The sequence below is a fragment of the Stenella coeruleoalba genome, assembly GCF_951394435.1.
Source record: "Stenella coeruleoalba genome assembly, chromosome: 1".
Classification (NCBI taxonomy): Eukaryota; Metazoa; Chordata; class Mammalia; order Artiodactyla; family Delphinidae; genus Stenella; species Stenella coeruleoalba.
The window spans coordinates 40300795-40324905 of NC_137169.1; the positions used below are offsets into that span (position 1 = coordinate 40300795).

The following is a 24111-nucleotide window of genomic DNA, read 5'->3' on the forward strand; positions in this document are numbered from 1 at the left end:
GATTTTCTTCTTATTGCTTGGTGGTGAGGTAACGGGGCAGGGCGGTGCTCCAAGAATCTTGTGCGCAGTCTGAAGTTACCATCCTCCACCTGGGTGGGGCCTTAGTTCCTGCAGAAGGACTCAAAATATTGTTATGTATATTCCTTGAGGAGGAACCAGGATACTGCTTTAATTGTTGCACTATATTTTCTTGATTGTTTGGCCTTTGTTTCTGCATTCCCTTATTTCCCTGAATAGCAACGGTTTGAATCTGCTCCTTGGAAATCAAGGAGGTCTAGGAGGCTGATGTTTTTATCCTATAAATAAGAAATGGGACATGGAAAGGCTTTTGTGCCCAGGAGGGCCCCACCGGGTCCTGCTTGGTTACAGAAGCTAAGTCATAGAGAGAAGAAGAGAACTAAACTAAACTGAGCACCTACTGAAAAAGAGTAGGATTCTGTGGGGCTCCTGGGCACAGAAGCCTTTCTGTGTCCCCCATTTCTTGTTTGTAGGGAATGGGTTTCAGACTCCATGACCTTCCCTGAGTTCCAAAGGGCTGGTTCAAACAGTTGCTAATCAGGGAAGGGAGGGGATGCAGAGACAAGGGAGGAGCAGTCAATAAATAATAATAATGCAACCTTGGGACAGGATCCTGGTTCAGCCTCAAGGGATACACATAATATCTTTGAGCTCTTCTGTAGAACTAAAATAACTAAAATCCCCAACAAATGGAAGATGTTAACTACTTGATGAAGCACTCTTTATTCCAGAGAGAAGGTCACAGTTTGATACCCTCAAGAACCACAGAAGCTCATCAGGAGACCACCTGAGGCCAGATTACAGGAATGCAGGCCCTGCACACACCCTGATCCTTATTGGCAACCCCACCTTTGAACCATTGCTATAAAACTCCTCACCAAATCCCCCCTGGGTTGGGACACACAGTTTTTGAGGGTGTGAGCCCACTGTGTCCCCCTTTGCCTGGCAAAGCAATAAAGCTATTCTCTTCTACTTCACCCAAAACTCTGTCTCTGAGATTTGGTTCAGCACTGGTGCACAGAGGCTGAGTTTCGGCATCACTACTATAGGCAAGTATTTTATGCGTGTACACACTTAGTCCTCACAATCACCCCAAGAACTATCACGGGAAGATATGATGATGAAAAAACTCAAGTTTAGACAACTATTAACTTGTCCAACTTTACACAAAGTGGTAGGATTAAATAATAATCTTGGCAGATTCTCCACAGTTTAATCAAGGTCTGTCTTGGAGGACTGGTAGTATTGTTGTCTAGTCCACCTTTTTTTAATTACACCATGGTACCTATTTTGATGTATTGTAAAATGACTTGCCCAAGATTACTTACCCATTTGTCTTCCCTGACTATACGTAGTTCCCTCGGTAAAGGAATTTTTCTCCATTTTATCTTTATACCTCAGAACTCAATAAAGAACTTAGCAGATTTTCAGTGACTTTTAATGTTTCATAAACTGAACTGAAATTTGGCTTTGGTATAGACTCTGACATCAAAGATCCTGGATATAGACTATTTTAGCTATGATATATCACATTCAAAGACATTTAAAAGGGCTTGGAGTTACACTAATGATATGGATAGAGTAGGACAGTTACACAGGTAGTTTTAGAAATCCCACTATTATAGATAGAAAGGGATTATAGATAGAGAGGGAGCTTTAGGAAACTTTGGGAGACTACTGTAAGTTAACGATCACTCAGGAAAGCTATCAGAACATCATCAAATGAAGCAGGCTTGCTTAACAATAAAGCCATAAATAAAAGCATGACATGTGCTCCAGGCCATTAAGCAAAAAACTGAGGCCTTCATCTTGCTGGCCAAGGTCAGCAAGATAATGATCCTTAGGACCAAGGATAAGACTATAAGGGAAAGGTGACATTCCAAAGTAGAAGACCCTCATTATACTGAAACCACAGATGATTTTAACATATTTTAGTATATGTTACCACCCCTCTGCTGATCTGAATAAGTGCCATGACAGTCCTAGTTTGACCTTATAGAGTCAAACTCTCCCACTCAATGCAAAGGGGGAGCTAATGATGTAAGCCTGATATCTATTCAAAGAATGAGAAAGAAGGTGGTCTTCTATCCCTCCCTACTTTTCCTTTGATTATAAAAATGTAGCCCACTTAGTTCTCAAGGCAGAGCCTTCTTGCCTGCCTGCTTGTATCCTTCACAAGAATCTTATATTAATAACTCTACTTCTTGTCTATCACTTTGCCTCTCACTGAATTCTTTCTGAGCTGAGACATAAAGAACATGAGCTTCATTGAGTCCTGAGACATGTGTGATTTCAGTTAGAAGATTGTGGTTTCAAGTCACATCCGAGGTGCAACTGGGTTCAAGTCCCATCTGAGGTGTGCAGTTTCACTTCCAGTCATGATGCAAGTACAGAAACCAGATTTACCCTACTGTCTGAAACAATTAGAAAATGAACAAAAGATATTTAAAAATTGTTTTCAGATATTGGACAATAGGCAATGCAGGGCTCTCCTGTAAAACAAGAGAGGAAAGTGAGGTAAGGCTTGTAATCAACTAGGATTTTTGCCTGGAGGCATATTTTTGATAGTGGATACCAAGCATAGCCTAATGGTGTTGCAAAATTGAGAAGATAAAGATCAGAATCCAGAGATTCTGAAGTAATGAGGGATAGTCCTTGAGAAGAGGGAGCTTTGCAGAAAAAGAGCTTCAGAAATTTGCACAGTGGTGCCTTGAGTCTTTGCTGTCTCCAAATTCATGCATAAGGGTAAAACTCCATGAGATCAGGAAAAGAGCAGCTGGGGAAAATTGTACTTGAACACTTCCCAGAGATCATAGAGAGGTTAGGAATTGATCATGTTCCAAGAGTGGAGAGCCCTCATTGATACCTTGAGTCATTTGGAAAAGATACCAGAAAAGGGCCAGGCCTCAGAAACAGGGTTAAACTATTTCTAGAGTAAAGGCACTCTTCCCTAAAATATCTTAAAAACTAAACTATAAAACGATCAAACTGAACTGCAACTCAACTTCCAGCCAAAACAAAACCCAACTCTTTAAAGAAAGACAAAGTACAAACACAGAAAATCCAGCAGCAAATCAAAAATTAAAGGTATATCAAGAAGTAGAAAAATGTGACCAATAATCATAAGAAAAATAAGTCAATAGAAACAAACTCATAAATTGTAGATATAGTGAAGTTAGCATACAAGAACATTAAGTAAAGGAAAATAGTCATAATTAGAGTAATGGAAGATATAAAATTAATCAAATGAAACTTCTAGAGATAAAAAATACAAATCTGAAAAAAAATTAACAGGATAGACTTAATTTCAGAATAGATACTACAGAAGTAAGGATTACAAAACTTGAAGACAAAGCAATAAAAACTATCCAAAATGAAGCACAGAGATTTAAAAAAAAAAAGAAAAAGAAAAAGACTGAAAAAAATTAAGAGTCTCAGCAACATTTGGGGCAATATCAAAGGGTCTAAGTCATATGTAAATGGAATCACAGGAGGAGAGGAGAGAGAAAAAGGACAGAAAAAATATTTGTTAGTGAAGAAATAATGGCTGAAATTTTTCCAAATTTGATGAAAAATATAAACCCATAGATCCATGTAGCTCAATGAACAACAAGTAGAATAAACACAAAGTAAGTACACCAAGACACATTATAATAAAATTTGTGAAAACCAGTGATAAAGAGAAATATCTTAAAGGCAGCAAGGGAAGTGGGGAGAAATAAGACGAAAGAGAAACAAAGATAAGAATGACTGCAGAAATCTAATCAAAACTATGTAAGCCAGAAGACAGTTGAACAGCATTTTGAAGTGCTGAAAAAGACTTGTCAACTTAAAATTATAGCAAAAATCTTTCAAAATAAAAGTGACATAATTAAACATTTCATAATAAAATAACTCAGTCTTTGTTAAAAATTAAAGCAAAATGAAAACTTTTTCAGCTAACCAAATTAAGATAATTTGTGACCAGCAGATTTAGGTGTTTAAAACAAAAATAACAGCAATGTATTGTGGGTTGACATGCAGATATAAAATCTATGATAAAAATATCAAAAGAACAGGAAAAAATATAAGTATATTGTTTTAAAGATATTTCGGTATATGCAAACAGTTATAACACTATTTGAATGTAGGTTGTGATAAGTCACAGATACTTATTGCAAACCCCAAAGCAACCTCAAAAAGGTAAAGCAAAGAGGTTTGGCTAAAAAGCAAACAGTGAAGATTGAACAGAATCCTTAAAAATACTCCAATTAATCCAAAAGAAAGCAGGAGCAGAGGGGGAAAAAGTACCGAGAACAGATGGAACAAATGGAACCAATGGAAAACAAAGAGGAAGATGATAGACTTAAACCCAGCCAAATTCATAAGCACATTATATTAAATGATCTAGACACTCCATTAAAAGCAGAGATTATCAGACTGAATTTAAAAATCAATGTTGAACTCTATGCTGCCTACAAGAATTTCACTTTAAATATAAAAACACAAGCATTTCTTTGTAAGAATGGAAAATATATACCATGCAGTCAGTAATCATTAGAAAGCTGCAGAATTACTACATTAATATAAAATAAAGTATACTTCAGAGAAAGAATATCAACATGGATAATGAGAAAATTTCACAATGATCAAGGGATCACTGCATGCAGAAGACAAAAATTATAAAAATGTATGCACCTAAAACAGCTTTGAAATACATAAAGTAAAATCTGACAGAACTGAAAGAAAAACAGATTCACAATTATAGTTGGAAACTTCAACAATCCTTTATCATCAATTGACAGAACACTGAAAACTTCAAAACATTGTTGGAGAAATTAAGGAAGACTTAAATAAATGAAGATATACACACTGTTCATGTATTAAAAGATTCAGTACTGTTAGGCTATCAATTATCCTAAAATTTACCTATAGATTAAATGCAATCCCAATTGATAAACTGATTGTATAATGTATATAGCAATACAAAGAAACTAGAATAGCCACAGCTCTTTTGAAAAAGAAAAACGAGTTTGGAGAGCTTAAACTACCTGATTTTGAGACTTTCTGTAAAACTAAAGTAATCAATGATGTGTGAAATTGGCCTAAGGATAGGGATAGATCAAAGGAACATAGTGGAGTCCAGAAAGAGGATATGAACAGAAATGGAACGTGGTCATTGATTTTTAACATCACAGCCAGTATAATTCAATCCGAAAAGGATTATCTTTTCAACAAATGATGCTGGAACAACTGTATGTCCATATGGAAAAAAATAATAAATCTTGACCCTAATATCATACCATATAAAAAATTAACTTGAAATCACAGATATAAATGTAAAAGCTTAAACTACAAAATTTCTTAAAAAAAAACATAGGTGAAAAATATTTTACCTTAGGTTACGCAAAGATTTCTTAGATAGGATACAAAAAGCATGAACCATAAAAGAAAATAATATGATAAAATTGATGAAAATTGAATGTTTGCTCTACAAAAGAAACTACTCAGAAAATGAAACAAGCCACAGAAAAAGAGAAATTATTCATAAATCATGTATCTGACAACCTGTATCCAGAAAATATAAGTAACTCAGACAATTCATTAATAAGATAAACATTAAAATCAGAAATGGGCAAAAGATCTGAATAGATTTTTAACCAAAGAACATAAACAAATGCACAATAAGCTCATGAAAAATGTTCACCATCATCAGCCACTAGGAAATGAAAATAGAAACTACATTGCACACTACTACATACCCACTAGAAGGGCTAAGTTTAAAAATACTAATAATAACAAGTGTTGACAAGGATATAGTATAACTGGAACTTTCATACATTGCTGGTGGGAATACACAAATGGTACATACAACCATTGTAGAAAACGGTTTGCCAGATTTTTATAAAGTTAATAAATATATTTACTGTATAACCCATTAATTCATTCCTAAGTGGAAATAAAATGGTATGCCTTTAATTTCTTGGTTTTAAAAAACATTACAAAGCTAGAGTAATTAAAAGAGCATGGTACTGAGGAGTGATGTCTGCAAGATGTCTTCCACCCACAAACACACTGATTCTGCAACAACTCATGGACAAAATCTTTTTAAATACTGGATATCCACATGCAAAAGAATGAAATTGAATCCTTATCCTACATCATACTAAAAATCAATTCAAAACAGATTAAAGACTTAAATGTAAGGCATGAAACTGTAAAGCTCCTAGAAGAAAACATAGGGGAAAGGCTTCTTGACTTTGGTCTTGGCAATGATTTCATGGAGATGACACCAAAAGCACAGGCAATAAAAATAAATAAATAAACAAACAAACAAATGGGACTAAAACTAAAAAGCTGCTGCATATAGCAAAGGAAACAATCAACAGAGTGGAAGGTAACAGAGTGGGAGTATATATTTGCAAACCATACATCTGATAAGGGGTTCATCTACAAAATATATAAGGAATTCTTACAATGCAATAGTAAAAAACAAAAAATGAAGAACTAGTAACCCAATTAAAAATGGGCTAAGGACTTGAGTAGTCATATCTCCAAAGACAACATACAAATAAATGGCCAATGGATATGAAAAATTACTCAATGTCACTAATCATCAGGGAAATGAAAATCAAATCCACAATGAGATATTACCTCACACCTGTCAGAATGGCTGTTATTAAACAAATGACAATAAGTGTTGGCAAGGATGTGAAGAAACTGGAACCCTTGTACACTGTTTGTGAAAATGCAAAATGGTGTAGCTATAATGGAGAACAGTACAAAGTACTCAGAAAATAAAAAATAAAACTACCATATGATCCAGCAATCCCATTTATAGGTATTTATCCAAAAGAATTGAAATCAGGATCTCAGATATCTGCATTCCCATATGCAGCACTGTTCACAAAGTCAAGATTTAGAAACAACTGAATGAATAAAGAAAATGTGGTGGGTTTCCCTGGTGGCGCAGTGGTTGAGAGTCTGCCTGCCGATGCAGGGGACACGGGTTCGTGCCCCAGTCCGGGAGGATCCCACATGCCACGCAGCGGCTGGGCCCGTGAGCCATGGCCGCTGAGTCTGAGCGTTCGGAGCCTGTGCTCCGCAACGGGAGAGGCCACAACAGTGAGAGGTCCGCGTACCGCAAAAAAAAAAAAAGAAAATGTGGTATATACAATGGAACACCATTCAACCTTAACAAAGAAGGAAATTCTGTATTAGGCGACAGCATGGATGAACTGTGAGGATATCATGCTAAGTGAAATAAGTCAGTCACAGAAGGACAAATACTGCATGATTCCATTTACATGTGGTATCTAAAATAGTCAAACTCATAGAATCAGAGAGTAGAATGATGGTTCCCAGGGGGAGGGGGGAGGAAGAAATTGGGAGTTGCTAAACAATGGGCATAAAGTCTCAATTATACAAAATAAGTAAGTTTTAGAGATGTACTGTACAACATTGTCCCTATAGTTAACAATACTGCATTGTATACTTAAAAATGTATTGAGAGTAAATCTCATATTGTGTTCTTAACACAATAAAATGAAATTTCAAAAAATAATAAAATAAAATTATATGCCTTCACAAAAACTTATATTGAATACCCATAGTAGTTTTATTCATGAACACAACTCAAATTTACATCAACAAATGAGCAGCTAAAAAAGTTACAGTATATTTATAGAATGGAATACTACTAAGCAATTTAAATAAATGAACTACAGATACCTGCAAAACACAGTACTGAGTAAAGAAAGTAGGAATGAAAGAATACATACTTTATTATTCAATTTATATTAAACTTTAGGAAAGACAAATTGAATCTACAATAGAAGAATGCAGATCAGTGGTTGTTTGGGTGAGGGGGTCAAGGAGGGAGGTTGACAGGGAAGCGGCACAAGAGAACTTTTGAGGGTGATGGAAATATCATGGTGGTGGTTCCATGAGTGTATACATTTGTCAAAATTCATTGATCTCTACCCTTAAAATGTGAGCAATTTATTGTATATAAATTACATATCAGTAGAGTTATTTTATTTAAAAGAACAAAGTTCTGTGGAGCTGCTCATCTACTACAAGAGGGAGAATCAAATGAGCAATAACGAGTGTGTTAAATACTATGTTGGGGAAATCCAGATGCAATGAGAGTACCTCATAGAAGCAACTAACCCAAATTAGAGGTTTACAGAGATTTCTCAGGGGAAGCTGAGATCTGAAGGAGACCTCAATAGTTTTGTAAAATAGACATAACAGCATGTGCAAATGCTTGGGGCAAGAGAGAATGGTACGTTTACCACCACCAACAACAACATATGCTTTTTGGGTTTTTTGCCTGTTTGGTTTTTGTTTTGAAGAGATATTTATGAAGCAGGAGAACGGACAAGCTTGACAGGATTTGGTAATTGATTGAATTATGGAAAGATTAGAATCAGGAATAACGCTCTGAATTCTGCCCTGAATAACGAGGTGAGTCGTAGTGGCATCTTCTGAAATAAGAGACATTGAAGGAGCATCAGTTTATGGGGATGGTGATAGATAAGTCTATTTTTGAATGGAATTTGAAGTACCTGCAATATACCAAAGAAAATCATATATGTGTGTGTATATATATATAGGTTTGCATACAAAGTCAGAGAAGCAACATGCAATTATAATTAATGCCAACGAATTAGATGAACTTCCCTAGTAGAGTTCAAAAAATGAGAAGAGATGAGGACCAAGCAAGTTAAAGATCACCAATATTCAGGAAATTATCAAAGGGAGAAGAACTTATGGAGAAGGTAGTGAGAAAAAAACAAACAGGAGAGAGTGGTCTCATGGAATTCAAGAATTCATTACAGTGTGGTCAACAGGATCAAATGTGATTAAAAGATAAGGAATTAGACCATGTATTATATTTGGTAATAAGGTCATTGTTGACTTGTGAAGAGCAGTTTCATTGGAGTGGTGGAAGCAGTGTTGGAAGAGTTACTGAAAAACTGAAAATGAGAATAGGAAATACAGAAAACTTTTTCAAAATGTTTGCCTGCCAGGAAAGAGTTCAAGGGAATTTTGTAGTCAAGGGTTTTCCCCCCTAAAGTACAGGAATGTCTTAAGTATTTTAAATGTTGATGAGAAGGAGCATGTAGGTTCTGAAAAGGAGATGATGACAACTTTATTATCATTTATAAAGTCCAATGTTAGCTGGACCCAGGACTCAGAGGAATAAGGAGAATCTTAAGTGTCTGGGCAACACTTCTGACTTGAAGTCACTTCATCTCCATAAGTGAAGCCAAGGAGAATCACAGTGATTATCAATCATATAGTCATATGACTTGGAAATGGAAGGGATCTTAAAAAGTGACCAAATTCAGTTCCACTGGGGACATCTATCCTAGAGCCAGAAGACATCAAAGGACTTCATATGAGCAATGCTTTTTATCCTCATGTTATGGATTGAGCTTGGCATTATTGTTAGTAGTATGTAAAATGATCTCTTAAATCATTAAGAAAAAAATGAATATATTTTTAGAAAAATGGGTGAAAGGTGACTAGGCAATTCATTAAAGGGATAAAAATGCCAATAGACATATGTAAAGGTTTTAATCCCACTATTATTTAAATGCATGTAAAAGAAAACTCTAAAACACCATATTCCTATATCAAATTGCCAACTATTAAAAATACCATAATACCCAGTGCGGCAAGGAGTTGAGAAATGAACATTCTTCTACACATTTCAATGGGACTAACTATCAATAAAATAGTTTTCTAGAGGACAACATTTGACACTATGTGACTGTTCATACCCTTTGACCCTGTAATTACCATGCCAAATATTTATCCTATGGAAACAATTATGACTGCACAGAAGTTCACATGCAAGAATGTTCACTGCTGAGATGCCAGGTTATGTATAAGAGCAAATATTTAGAAACAATGTAAATGGTTAAAAAGTATGGATTTCTTTTAAATAAGCTATTGTATATGATAAAATACTTTATTGCCATTAAAATAGTATTTCTTGAAAACTGTAATGATATATAAAATGTTTGTGACATATTGCTATATGAAAATAAAAACTTAAAAAAAACAATAAAAATCCAGAGTATTTTTACGATCTCAATTTTATGAAATGAAAAGTACACACACAAACATGTATACACACGGCACGTGCCTGTACACAAAATGAATTAGTGGATCAAACTATAATATTAACTGTGGTGGTCACTGAATTGTGAAACTTCAGATGATTTTTGTTTTTTCTTTAGGACTTTCTGTACTTTCTAAACTTTCTGCAGTGAACATATATTACTTTAATGACCAGATAAATTAATTGTGCAAAAAATGACATAGTCAAAACTATAAAGACATATTTTTATTCTAAAGCTGTTAAAAACAAGATTCCAAGTTTAAATTTTCTTATGATCTCTCACTAGGTTGTAATGATTATTTAGGGACAAGCACACAGGCAAAAAGAGCAACAACAAACCCTCTGTCCTGGCAAGTAAGAAAATCCTGTTTCACTGATAAACATAAGTGTAGACAATTTTAAAAAGAACATTTACCTGTTGCCAGGCATTTCACTTGCTTCAACTCATTTCACACAACTACTCTGAAAACTAAGTCTCATCCCCATTTCACAGATGAGGAAAAGTACTCCAAGACATTAAGGAATTTGCCTAAGGCCAGAATTCAAATGCAGATCTTTCCAACTTTCAAGCTGCATCTTGTCCACTATGTGCTGCTGCTCCCATGATTAACAGATACTATATTAGAGAACTTCTGAAAGTAACCAGGGACCAATTTAAAGTCTAAAAATAATACATCAGGAAAAATGGTGCTATAAAACCCTTTTAGATTTCTTGCTAAAAAATAACAACCACAGGCTCTTCTAAGAAAAGAGCACCAAAACTACAGACTCCTTCCAATAAGCCAGTCTTTAATATCTCTAAGCACTAGAATATTTCATTTGAATTTGGCTGTTGTGACGAATACAATAACTTGTGAAATTAATCATTTTGTTTTTAATGAAAAAAAAATACATAAGCTTTGCCATGTCTATACATATGGCTGGCAGGGATAATGGTTTATATTGAAAAAATACTACTCTGTGGGAATTTCTACTGCTGTTTAAGCTGTAATTCAATTTGTTCTATTTAAATACAAGAAATATGCTGGTCTTTCAGACAATCAGTCCACTTTTGAGGTTCACAGCAGGTTAAAACTGTAACCCTTTTTCACTTATAAAAATGAAATCAATGATCTAATTTCATCTCCCCAATAGTTTGTGGTATTAGAATGTAGAAAGAATGCTTTATGAACTGAACCAATTCAATGAAATCAAATTGACAAATATTTGCTGAGTAATTCAATATGTATCCAGCAGTCTGCCAGATGTTTCATATTTAGCATTTCATCTTTTCCAAATAAAGTCCCCATTTTATAAATCATGATATTAATGATCAGAGGTATTACATAATTTTAGTCAAGGTTACACAGCTAAAAAATAGTGGAACAAGAATTTGAACCTAGATCTACATGAACCTAAATCCCATGCTATTAACATGACACTAAACTATTTCTGATATTAACTGTATGGTAGAGATTGAGTGATATCATGTGACAAATGTATTGACAGAAGTTTATACAAAACGATGCTGAAACACAGATGTGGGGAATGATGGTATGGGAACACCAGGAAAACTCCCTGAAGGGGGTGACGTTTAAATAGTCTGTGTAATCACTGGTTTTAGAAGGATATGATTGTAATACCTTCTTCTACAATAGAGACTGTGATCTTCATTTCGTATAAAGTGACTGATACCCAGGTTAGTACTCATGATATTGATGTTGATACCAATACTCAGGATCTTCCAATAAATTGAAAATTAAAATCCAGATCTTTCAGCCTCAGTCCAGTGGAGTGGCTCTAAAGGGCACAGAGTAGCTGTATAGGAAGTGAGCTAAATGATAAAGTGAGTGGGTGGGCAGATGATGTCAGAATTTGGCATCTTCATGGCACTTGGTAATAAAAGAATCACAGAATCTCAAAACTTCAGAAAGAGATCGTTCAACATCCTGGACATTTCTATCAACACCTATAAAATAATTAATTATTATATAATAATGTGTGCCAGTTTTGGACAAGTTGAAAGTAATCACTACAAGAAAAAGGGAAATTGTGCTCTAATTCCTACAGGTGAGGGAAGGAAGTTTGAATCTACCTGGAAGAAACAGCATTTGAGCAGAGTATTGATTAAAAAAAAAGAAAATTTACATACATGAAGAAAGAAAGCAGGTGGGGCTTCTAGGCAAAGTGAAGAACATGCTTCAGGGCATGAAGGCGTGAAAGTGAGAAGTTCCGGGGACTAGAAAACAATCCAGAGTGGAAAGAGCTTAGGTTGTATGGGAGAGAAAGTGTGGAAGGAAGAAACTAACAACACACCAGAGCCAGATCTTGGAGAGTCTTGAATGCCAGGCTAGACTTTTATATCACTCTCTGTCAGGTGGGTGAATAAAGTCCAAAGAGAAGACTACTGCAGTCAGAACCTTTAAGTAGCAGCCAGAGGGAAAACTAGAGAAGGAACAGTTGGAAACAGACTTTGATGAAGCTAATGGAGAAAAGTGTGTTAAGAGGTATGGAGTCAAAAATGGGCCCCAAATTATAGCCTAGTTAAAATATCAGTTCTCTTCCCGCAACTCCTGCTTCCTTGCTCTTTCCCTCCACTATCAAAATACTTAAAAACAGTAATCCACATTTACTATTGCTACTTTTTTGATGTTTGTATATTCCTTAACACACTGCAGTCTGACTTCATTCCCTATCACATCACTGAAATGGCTCTGAAAACTTCACCTGTAATCCGGTTGCCAAAGGCAATGGCTGTCCTCATCCCACATAATCCTCCTGTGGCGCTGCTCATCAAATTTATATCTCTAGTTAAAACATCCCTCTCTATCTCCAGACTCATATACCCAATTGCCTTTTCAACATTTCCACTTGGATTCTAACACCTCAATTTAACATGCCGCAAACTGAATTTCTAATCTGACCTCCACAAACCTACCCCAAGTACAGTCATTTCCATCTCAGTTGATGGCAACTCCATCCTCGTTGTGCTCAGAGCAAAATCCCTGAATCATCTTTGACTCCTCTCTATCTTTTACTATACATCCAACCCTTTAAGAAATACTACTGGGTTTACTTTAAAAATACATTCAGTAAACAGTCAATCTATTGCTACCACTCTGGTTCAAGTCACTACCATTTTTTGCTTAGATAAGAGAAATACCATCAGAACTGGTTTCCTTATTTGTCGCCCTATAGTCTATTATCAACATAGCAACCAGAGTAGTCTGGCCAAAAGGAAAGGCGTCCAAAATATACTCAGGCAAGCTAGTCCAGAGCAGGTAATTTCCAGGGAGGAACTATGGCTATCTGTGCTGGGTAAGAGGAGGATGGAGTTCAAGCAGAACCATACTTGTTGCTTTACCATTTACAGAAACACTTTTTAAGTACAATAATTTATGCAAATCTCACAACCATATTTGGGATCCAGGAGTTATTTCCATTTTACAAGTGAGTGAACTGAAGCTCAAAGATGTGAAATGTCATCATTCATTCATTCATCCATTCATTCACCCACTCTTTCACTATTTATTGAGAGCCTGCTATGTGCCAGCTCTACAATTAAGCCAGAGCTCCTCAGTCTGTCCTGGTAGAGCGGGAATTTAAACCCTAGGCGGGTCACCTTTAAGTCCAAGAATCTTTTCCTCTCCTTGCAGTGCAAGGGGACATCCAATGAGGACCTTTTCAAATGTTTTGTGAGTGAAAAGCATGTGAGGAAATGATACATATTTACAGTCAGACAGCAACTACAGCACTTTATGTGCAATACTTGGCCCTCAATAAATGTGTTAAATGAATAAGTGGGTGGATGAATGTGCAGGCAACAATGGTGCTGCTCTTCCTACCTTGTATGACTATAATGAGGATCAAATGGGACCATGGTGAAAAGGGTCTTGTCAAGGGACTGTTTTAACATTCTTTAACATTTCTACTGTTTGTTGCTTCAAATCCTGTTTGGAAATAAGCAATGATGCATCAGGCTGGGATAGATGCACTCCTCTACAGAGCAATGACCCTTGGTTATAAGTTATGATCCTATCTCTTTTTACTTACTGTCTCACTAACAAGATAAAAGCACCTACCTTTTTATCTCCATATATGACCAGGTTCACGAACAAAACTGGGGCTTAATATCTGTTTTTTGAAGGAACTTATGAATTCCAATTTTAGAGATTAGAAAGTTGAAGCTCAGAAGGCTAAGTGAATAACATAAAGTCACCTGGCCATCAAGTGGCCTAACTAAAATTTGGACTCAGGCCTTCTGACGCTGTTTTCTGTTTTTTTTTTTTAAACATAGTAGTTTGTACCTCTTAATCCCCTACTGCTATTTTGTCCTTTCCCTCTTCCCTCTCCCCACTGGTAACCACCAGTTTGTTCTTTGTATATGTGAATCAGTTTCTTTTTTGTTATATTCACTAGTTTCTTTTAGTTTTTAGATTCCACATATAAGTGATATCAAACAGTATTTGTCTTTGTCTGATATATTTCACTTAGCATAATACCCTCCAAGTCCATTCATGTTGTTGCAAATGGTAAAATTTCATTCTTTTTTATGGCTAAGTAGTATTCTATCCATTCCTCTGTTGATGGACACTTAAGTTGCTTCCATATCTTGACAATTGTAAATAATGTTGCTATGAACACTGGGATGCATGTATCTTTTCAAATTAGTGTCTTGGATTTTTTTCAGATATATAACCAGAAGTGGAATTGTCATATGGTAGTTCTATTCTTGATTTCTTGAGAAACCTCCATACTGTTTACAACAGTGGCTGCACCAATTTATGTTACCACTAACAGTGTAGGAGGCTTCCCTTTTCTCCACATCCTTGCTAACATTTGTTATTTATGTTCTTTTCTATGATAGCCATTCGGACAGGTGTGAGGTAATATCTCTTTGTGGTTTTAGTTTGCATTTCTCTGATGATTAACAATGTTGAGCATATTTTCATATGTCTGTTGGCCATCTGTATGTCTTCTTTGGATAAACGTCTATTCAGTTCTTCTGCCCATTTTTTAATTGGGTTACTTGTTTTTTTTCTCTTGAGTTGTATGTGTGGTTTATAGATTTTAGATATTAACCCCTTATCAGTCATAGCATTTGAAAATATTTTCTCCCATTCAGTAGGTTGTCTTTTCATTTCATTGTTGGTTTCCTTTGCTGTGCAACAGCTTTTAAGTTTAATTCGGTCCCATTTGTCTATTTTTGCTTTTATTTTTTCTGTCAGAGACAGATTCAAAAAATTTTGCTACAACGTATGTCAAAGAGTGTTCTGCCTATGCTTTCTTCTAGGAGTTTTATGGTTTCTGGTCTTATGTTTAGGTCTTTAATCCATTTTGAGTTTATTTTTGTATATGGTAATAGAGAATGTTCTGATTTCACTCTTTTATGTGTAGTTGTCCTGTTTTCCCAGCACCACTTATTGAAGAGAATGTCTTTTATTCACTGTATAGTCTTGGCTCCTTTGGTGTAGATTAATTGGCCATGTAAGTGTGGGTTTCTGGGCTCTCTATTCTGTTCCATTGATCTATGCATCTGTTTTTGTGCCAGTACCATATTGTTTTGATTGCTGTAGATTTGTAGTATATTCTGAAGTCAGGGCGTGTGATTCCTCCAGCTCTGTTCTTCTTTCTCAAGACTGTTTTGGCTATTTGGGGTCTTTTGTGTTTCTGTTCAAATTTTAAAATTATTTGTTCTAGTTCTTTGAAAATGCCATTGGTATTTTGACAGGGATTGCATTGAATCTATAGATTGCCTTGGACAGTATGGTCATTTTAACAATATTAATTCTTCCAATCCATGAACATAGTATATCTTTCCATCTGTTTGCATCATCTTCAATTTCTTTTATCAATGTCTTATAGTTTTCTGAGTACAGACATTTGTCTCCTTAGGTTTATTCCTAGGTACTTTATTCTTTTTGATTCAATGGCAAATAGGGTCATTGCCTTAATTTCTCTTCTGATAGTTCATTTTTAACATATAGAAATGCAACAGATTTCTGTATATTGATTTTGTATCCTGCAACTTTACCAAATTCATTAATGAGCTCTTATAATTTTTTTGTGGCATCTTTAGGATTTTCTATGTAGAGTATCACGGTATCTTCAAACAATGAGTTTTACTTCTTCTTTTCCAATTTGGATTCCTTTTATCTCCTTTTCTTGTTTGATTGCTGTGGCTAAGACTTCCAATACTGTATTGAATAAAAGTGGCAAGAGTGGGCATCCATGTCCTATTCCTGATCTTAGAGGAAATGCTTTCAGCTTTTCACCATTGAGTAAGATGTTAGCTGTGGGCTTGTCATATATGGCCTCTATTATGTTGAGGTATGTTCCCTCTATGCCTACTTTCTGGTGAGTTTTTATCATACATGGGTACTGAATTTTATCAAAAGCTTTTTCTGCATCTAGTGAGATGATCATATGGTTTTTATTCTTCAATTTGTTAATGTAGTCTATCACATTGATTGATTTGCATATATTGAAGAATCCTTGCATCTCTGGGATAAATCCCACTTGGTCATGGTGAATGATCCTTTTGATGTATTGTTGGATTTGGTTTGCTAGTATTTTGTTGAGGATTTTGTCATCTATGTCCATCAGTGATACTGGCCTACTGGCCTGTAATTTTCTTTTTCTTTTGATATCTTTGTCTGGTTTTGGTGTCAGGATGATGCTGGCCTCACAGAATGTGTTCAGAAGCATTCCCTCCTTTGCAATTTTTAAAAATAGCTTGAGAAAGATAAGTGTTAACTCTTCTCTAAATGTTTGGTAGAATTCACCTGTGAAGTCCTTTTGTCCTGGACTTTTGTTGTTTGGGAATTGTTTTTTGTGTGTGTGTTTTTCTGATTCAATTTCATTACTGGTAATTGATCTTTCATATTTTCTATTTCTTCCTGGTTCAATCTTGGGAAATTTCACATTTCTAGGAATTTGTCCATTTCTTCTATGTTGTTCATCTTATTGGCATATAGTTACTCATAGTAGTCTCTTATGATCCTTTGTATTTCTGTGAAGTTGGTTGTAATGTCTCGTTTTAAATTTCTGATTTAATTTCTTTTTTTCTTATGAGTCTGGCTAAAGGTTTATCAATTTTGTTTATCTCTCCAAAGAAATAGCTCGTAGTTCCATTGATCTTTTCCATTGTTTATTTCAGCTCTATTTCATTTATTTCTGTTCTGAACTTTATGGTTTCTTTCCTTCCACTAACTTTGGATTTCCTTTGTTCCTCTTTTTCTAGCTCCTTAAGGTGTAAGATTAGGTTGTTTATTTAAGATTTTTCTTGTTTCCTGAGGTAAGCTTATATCGCTATAAACTTCCTTCTTAGAACTGCTTTTGCTGTGTCCCATTGATTTTGGATCATTGTGTTTTCATTTTCACTTGTCTCCAGGTATTTTTTTAACTTCCTCTTTGATTCCTGCAGTGATCCATTGCTTGTTTAGTAGCATATTGTTTAGCCTCCACATGTATTTGTGTTTTTTGCAGACTTTTTTTTCTTATAGCTGATTTCTAGTCTCATAGCATTGTGGTCAAAAAAGATGCTTAATATGATTTCAATTTTCTTAAATTTAGAAGGCTTGTTTTATACACTAGCACTCTAACAGCTTTTGTGATATATTATTTTTTGACTTAATGTTTGGCCTCACAAGATATTTGAATAATAATAAAATAATAATGGTTAGGTAGAACTTTATAACTGATGTGGTACTTTCCAATATATTTTCTATTTACTCTCACAACAATAGTACATGTACAAATCATAGATGGAGAAACATAGGCCTGGAGTATCTCAGATGTGCAGAACTGCCCAAGGTCAAAGAGCTAACAAATTCAGAACCCAGTCTTTTCTTCAAACCCAACATCTCTGGTTCCTTCATCTTCACTTCAATGTCCTTCTTCTCTCAAGCTAAACTGTCCCAGGAAAGCAGCATGATCCTCTTAAGATAGGACATCCACAATTGTACTCATTGCACTGGGACAGGCCAGCAGAGAAAAATATGCCCTCCAACTTGCACAGATTTCCAAAAGGAGATATTTTGCCATCTAAAAGAGCTGTCAAGGCTCCAGGGATTTTATTGGTGATGAACAAAGCCAGCTGGCAAAGTATTTGACAAAACTTAACTGCTAGTGATTCTCAAGTTACAGGAGACAAGGATTTCTTAGGTGTGTCCACTGACCTGCATGTAACGTAATCAAAATAGAATTTGCAGGTGCTGTCAGGGTGATATGACATGCATTCAGATTTTTTCCCTTTTATTTTTAGGCTTAAAGTTTAGTCCTCTTTTTTTAGTAGTTTTTGGAGCCATGTGACTGGCACAACTCTGGCAAGTGCTATAAATGCAACGGGACTGTGCCTAAGGGAAAACTGCCACCATGTAAAACTCATACTAAATATTTGTACTCCTTCTGGGGTTTTAAAAGGTGGGTGCCATTTCTGAGAGTTAAGAAACTGCTTTAATTACTTACATATACAACCAAAGGAGAAACACAGTTTTAATGGAGTTTATATTTAAACACAACAAGAATGCACAGTAACATTTACTGGTATTAAACAAGAAGGGACTTATTAATTTTACTCCACTTAGATTCAGTTATACTCAGTTTAACAAACTTTGCAAGTACAATGTAAACTGCATTTCTTCTCGAGTATAAACACCATCCAATGATGAAATCAAATGAACTGGAGACTGGGACGTAATGCACTTCATTCATTCATTCTTTTAGTTATTCCTAAATTCAACAAATATTTATTGAGCAAGGACTCTGGAACCAAAGTCTAGATGTAATTCAGGTATCTGCATAGCCCTATGCTAGTTTTTTTAATCATAATTATTATTACTACCATATATCAGGCACTTTTTTAGATATTTGGGAGACAAGTAATAGGAGTAATGGTCCATAGTCTTGTGGAGCTTGAATTCAAGTTGTTTTTGTTTCCCATTTTGCTCTCAGACTACTGGCTGTTGCTCATGCGGCTATTAATCTACTTGCTTTGGTAGCCCTTTATTTTTCCTGTGTCCCTTCTTACATTTTACTGTGGACTATGAAGCCAGCAACCAAGCTAATTAGAAGTATGTCTAAAGCAGGAATCAACAAACATAAAATGAGAATATAAGGATGCTCTGGAGGACCAAAGAGGAGAAAACATGGGGCTATCCTTATAGGAATTGAGGTGACAAGACACAGTCAACAATTAGGTAGTAATATAAGATAGTTTTATGAACTCAAAATAGAATGCCCTGGGACATGTACTTAGTGTCAAATTCCTGCTCTAAGGTGGACTGTTATTTCACTTAAAATTTTAGTTATCTCCTACTATGTTCTAGGCCCTCTACCAGATACTGAGAGTTAAAAAGAATAAAATAATGTTATTCTCAAGAAGCTCACCAAAGAAAGATATATAAACAACTATAGTACAGGTCACATTGTGATAATGCTATGAAAGAAGTACAAGCTTCTGTGGAAAGAAGGAGCAATGCATTCATTTATTTAACAAAGAATTATTGAGTGCCAACCACACATCAGGTACTGTGTTAGGTGCAATACAGTAATGAACCTTATGAATTGAAACTTATGGAACTGCTGATTTTGGCAATTGGCTCAACCTACTAAATAAAAAGGGCTCCCTGGCTTTCCAGCTTCCAGGTTGGGTTTACACAATGGGGAGTCCCAGAAATATATAAGGGAAGGAGAGAGGAGACAATTGTTTGACTACTTACTTCCCTGGATCCTTCCTTGTGGAGTGACATTAAGCTAGCTGTGTGCCTCAATCTATCTTTCTCAGTTCCTGTCAGGTGACTATGTCAAAAGAATTCTCTTATTTGGGGGGTCTGATAACCACTTCTTCCCTTAGCTTCTTCAGGTCTTATGTAGTAACAGTGCCCTAGTATTACTAACTCCAGGTACTGCATTATACCTTGTGTCTTCCCTATATCTTGCCAACACCATTGTAAATTGTCCCTGTATTAAATTCTCTTCAAATTCCTGCTAGGACTCTGATCCAGGAAATATGTTTAGAATATTTGAGAAAGCTGAAGAAGCTAGTATGACTGGAGCTTGAGACATGGGAAGGAAAAAGAAGATGAAATTGCAGAGATTAAATTACACAGGGCTTTAAAGACTATGATAAGCAATTTGAATGTTACTTTAAGAGTAATGAGAAGCCACTGGAAATATAAGAAAGAGTAGTTAAATTTTCATGAGGTCAAGGTAGGAACTTCAAGAAGAGTTGAGAAGGACGAGGGGAAGATGGCAGAAGAGTAAGACACGGAGATCACCTTTCTCCCCACAGATACACCAGAAATACATCTACACGTGGAACAACTCCTACAGAACACCTACTGAACGCTGGCAGAAGACCTCAGACCTCCCAAAAGGAAAGAAACTCCCCACGTACCTGGGTAGGGCAAAAGAAAAAAGAATAAACAGAGACAAAGGAATAGGGACAGGACCTGCACCAGTGGGAGGGAGCTGTGAAGGAGGAAAGGTTTCCACACACCAGGAAGCCCCTTCATGGGCGGAGACTGCGGGTGGTGGAGGGGGGAAGCTTCGGAGCCACGGAGGAGAGCATAGCAATAGGGGTGTGGAGAGCAAAGCGGAGAGATTCCCGCACAGAGGATCGGTGCCGACCAGCCCTCACCAGCCCGAGAGGCTTGTCTGCTCACCCGCTGGGGCAGGCAGGGCTGGGAGCTGAGGCTCGGGCTTCGGTCAGAGCGCAGGGAGGGGACTGGGGTTCGCGGGGTAAACACAGCTTGCAGGGGGTTAGTGCACTACGGCTAGCCAGGAGCGAGTCCGGGGAGAAGTCTGGAGCTGCCGAAGAGGCAAGAGACTTTTTCTTCCCTCTTTGTTTCCTGGTGCGCGAGGAGAGGGGATTAAGAGCGCTGCTTAAAGGAGCTCCAGAGACGGGCACAAGCCACGGATATAAGTGGGGACCCCAGAGAGGGGCATGAAACGCTAAGGCTGCTGCTGCTGCCACCAAGAAGCCTGTGTGTGAGCACAGGTCACTATCCACACACCCCTTCCGGGGAGGCTGTGCAGCCCGCCAGTGCCAGGGTCACGGGATCCAGGGACAACTTCCGCGGAAGAACGCACGGCGTGCCTCAGGCTGGAGCAATGTCACGCTGTCCTCTGTCGCCGCAGGCTCGCCCCGCACTCCGTGCCCCTCCCTCTCCCCGGTCAGAGTGAGCCAGAGTCCCCGAAGCAGCTGCTCCTTTAACCTCGTCCTGTCTGAGTGAAGAACAGACGCCCTCTGGTGACCTACAGGCACAGGCGGGGCCAGATCCAAAGCTGAACCCCGGGAGCTGTGCGAACAAAGAAGAGAAAGGGAAATCTCTCCCAGCAGCCTCAAGAGCAGCGGATTAAAGCTCCACAATCAACTTGATTTACCCTGCGTCTGTGGAATACCTGAATAGACAACGAATCATCCCAAATTGAGGAGGTGGGCTTTGAGAGCAAGATATATTATTTTTTCCGCTTTTTCTCTTTTCGTGAGTGTGTATGTGTATGCTTCTGTGTGAGATTTTGTCTGTATAGCTTTGCTTTCACCATTTGTCCTAGGGTTCTATCCGTCCGTTTTTCTTTTTTTTAAATTTTTTTTCTTAATCATTTTTTATTTTAATAACTTTATTTTATTTTACTTTATCTTCTTTCTTTCTTTCTTTCCTTCCTTCTCTCCTTTAGACAACGAATCATCCCAAATTGAGGTGGACTTTGAGAGCAAGATTTGTGATTTTTTTCCCCTTTTCTTCTTTTTGTGAGTGTGTATGTGTATGCTTCTGTGTGAGATTTTGTCTGTATAGCTTTGCTTCCACCATTTGTCCTAGGGTTCTACCCGTACGTTTTTTTGTTTGTTTTTCTTGTTTAATTTTTTTCTTAATAATTATTTTTTTATTTTAATAACTTTATTATATTTTATCTTATTTTATTTTACTTTATCTTCTTTCTTTCTTTTATTCCTTCCTTCTCTCCTTCCTTCCTTCCTCCCTCCCTCCTTTGCTTGCTTCTTTCTTTCTTTCTTTCTTTCTTTCTTTCTACTTCTACTAATTCTTTCTTTCTACTCTTTCTCCATTTTATTCTGAGCCGTGTGGATGAAAGGCTCTTGGTGCTGCAGCCAGGACTCAGTGCTGTGCCTCTGAGGTGGGAGAGGCAACTTCAGGACACTGGTCCACAAGAGACCTCCCAGCTCCACATATCTAACAGCGAAAATCTCCCACAGCTCTCCATCTCAACACCAGCGCCCAGCTTCACTCAACGATGAGCAAGCCACAGTGCTCGACACCCTATGCCAAACAACTAGCAAGACAGGAACACAACACCACTCATTAGTAGAGAGGCTGGCTAAAATCATAATAAATCCACAGACACCTCAAAACCCACTACCAGACGTGGACCTGCCCACCAGAAAGACAAGATCCAGCCTCATCCACCACAACACAGGCACTAGTCCCCTCCACCAGGAAGCCTACGCAACCCACTGAACCAACCTTAGCCACTGGGGACAGACACCAAAAACAACGGGAACTACGAACCTGCAGCCTGCAAAAAGGAGACCCCAAACACAGTAAGATAAGCAAAATGAGAAGACAGAAAAACACACAGCAGATGAATGAGCAAGAAAAAAACCCACCAGACCTAACAAATGAAGAGGAAATAGGCAGTCTACCTGAAAAAGAATTCAGATTAATGACAGTAAAGATGATTCAAAATCTTGGAAATAGAATGGACAAAATGCAAGAAACATTTAACAAGGACCTAGAAGAACTAAAGATGAAACAAACAATGATGAAAAACACAATAAATGAAATTAAAAATACTCTATATGTGATCAATAGCAGAATAACTGAGGCAGACGAACGGATAAGTGACCTGGAAGATAAAATAACTACTGCAGAGCAGAATAAAGAAAAAAGAATGAAAAGAACTGAGGACAGCCTCAGAGACCTCTGGGACAACATTAAATGCACCAACATTCGAATTATAGGGGTGCCAGAAGAAGAAGAGAAAAAGAAAGGGACTGGGAAAATATTTGAAGAGATTATAGTTGAAAACTTCCCTAATATGGGAAAGGAAACAGCTAATCAAGTCCAGGAAGCACAGAGAGTCCCATACAGGATAAATCCAAGGAGAAATATGCCAAGACACATATTAATCAAACTGTCAAAAATTAAATACAAAGAAAACGTATTAAAAGCAGCAAGGGAAAAACAACAAATATCACACAAGGGAATCCCCATAAGGTTAACAGCTGAAACTCTGCAAGCCAGAAGGAACTGGCAGGACATATTTAAAGTGATGAAGGAGAAAAACCTGCAACCAAGATTACTCTACCCAGCAAGGATCTCATTCAGATTTGATGGAGAAATTAAAACCTTTACAGACAAGCAAAAGCTGAGAGAGTTCCGCACCACCAAACCAGCTTCACAACAAATGCTAAAGGAACTTCTCTAGGCAAGAAACACAAGAGAAGGAAAAGACCTACAATAACGAACCCAAAACAATTAAGAAAATGGGAATAGGAACATACATATCGATAGTTACCTTAAATGTAAATGGACTAAATGCTCCAACCAAAAGACACAGATTGGCTGAATGGATACAAAAACAAGACCCAAATATATGCTGTCTCCAAGACACCCACTTCAGACCTAGAGACACATACAGACTGAAAGTGAGGGGATGGAAAAAGATATACCATGCAAATGGAAACCAAAAGAAAGCTGGAGTAGTAATTCTCATATCAGACAAAATAGACTTTAAAATAAAGACGATTTGAAGAGACAAAGAAGGACACTACATAATGATCAAGGGATCAATCCAAGAAGAAGGTATAACAATTGTAAATATTTATGCACCCAACATAGGAGCACCTCAATACATAAAGTAAATACTAACAGCCATTAAAAGGGGAAATCGACAGTAACGCATTCATAGTAGGGGACTTTAACACCCCACTTTCACCAATGGACAGATCATCAAAATGAAAATAAATAAAGAAACAC

General features: G+C 36.9%; 1 protein-coding gene across 3 annotated transcripts in view; it reads right to left on the reverse strand.

Annotated features, from left to right (window-relative positions):
• The window catches only part of LOC307188045 (BEN domain-containing protein 5), a gene marked incomplete at its 3' end in the record, with an annotated part of 1401459 nt that overhangs the window by 601901 nt on the left and 775447 nt on the right, over positions 1-24111 (reverse strand). The window contains exon 1 of one of the 3 annotated variants that reach the window (XM_079924745.1): positions 13957-14257. The exons of the other annotated variants lie outside the window; for them this stretch is intronic. Within the exon in view, the coding sequence (XP_079780871.1) occupies positions 13957-14027 (71 nt within the window). The 5' untranslated portion in view covers positions 14028-14257. Of the gene's footprint in view, positions 1-13956; positions 14258-24111 lie in introns of those variants that run through there. 3 annotated transcript variants of the gene reach the window in all.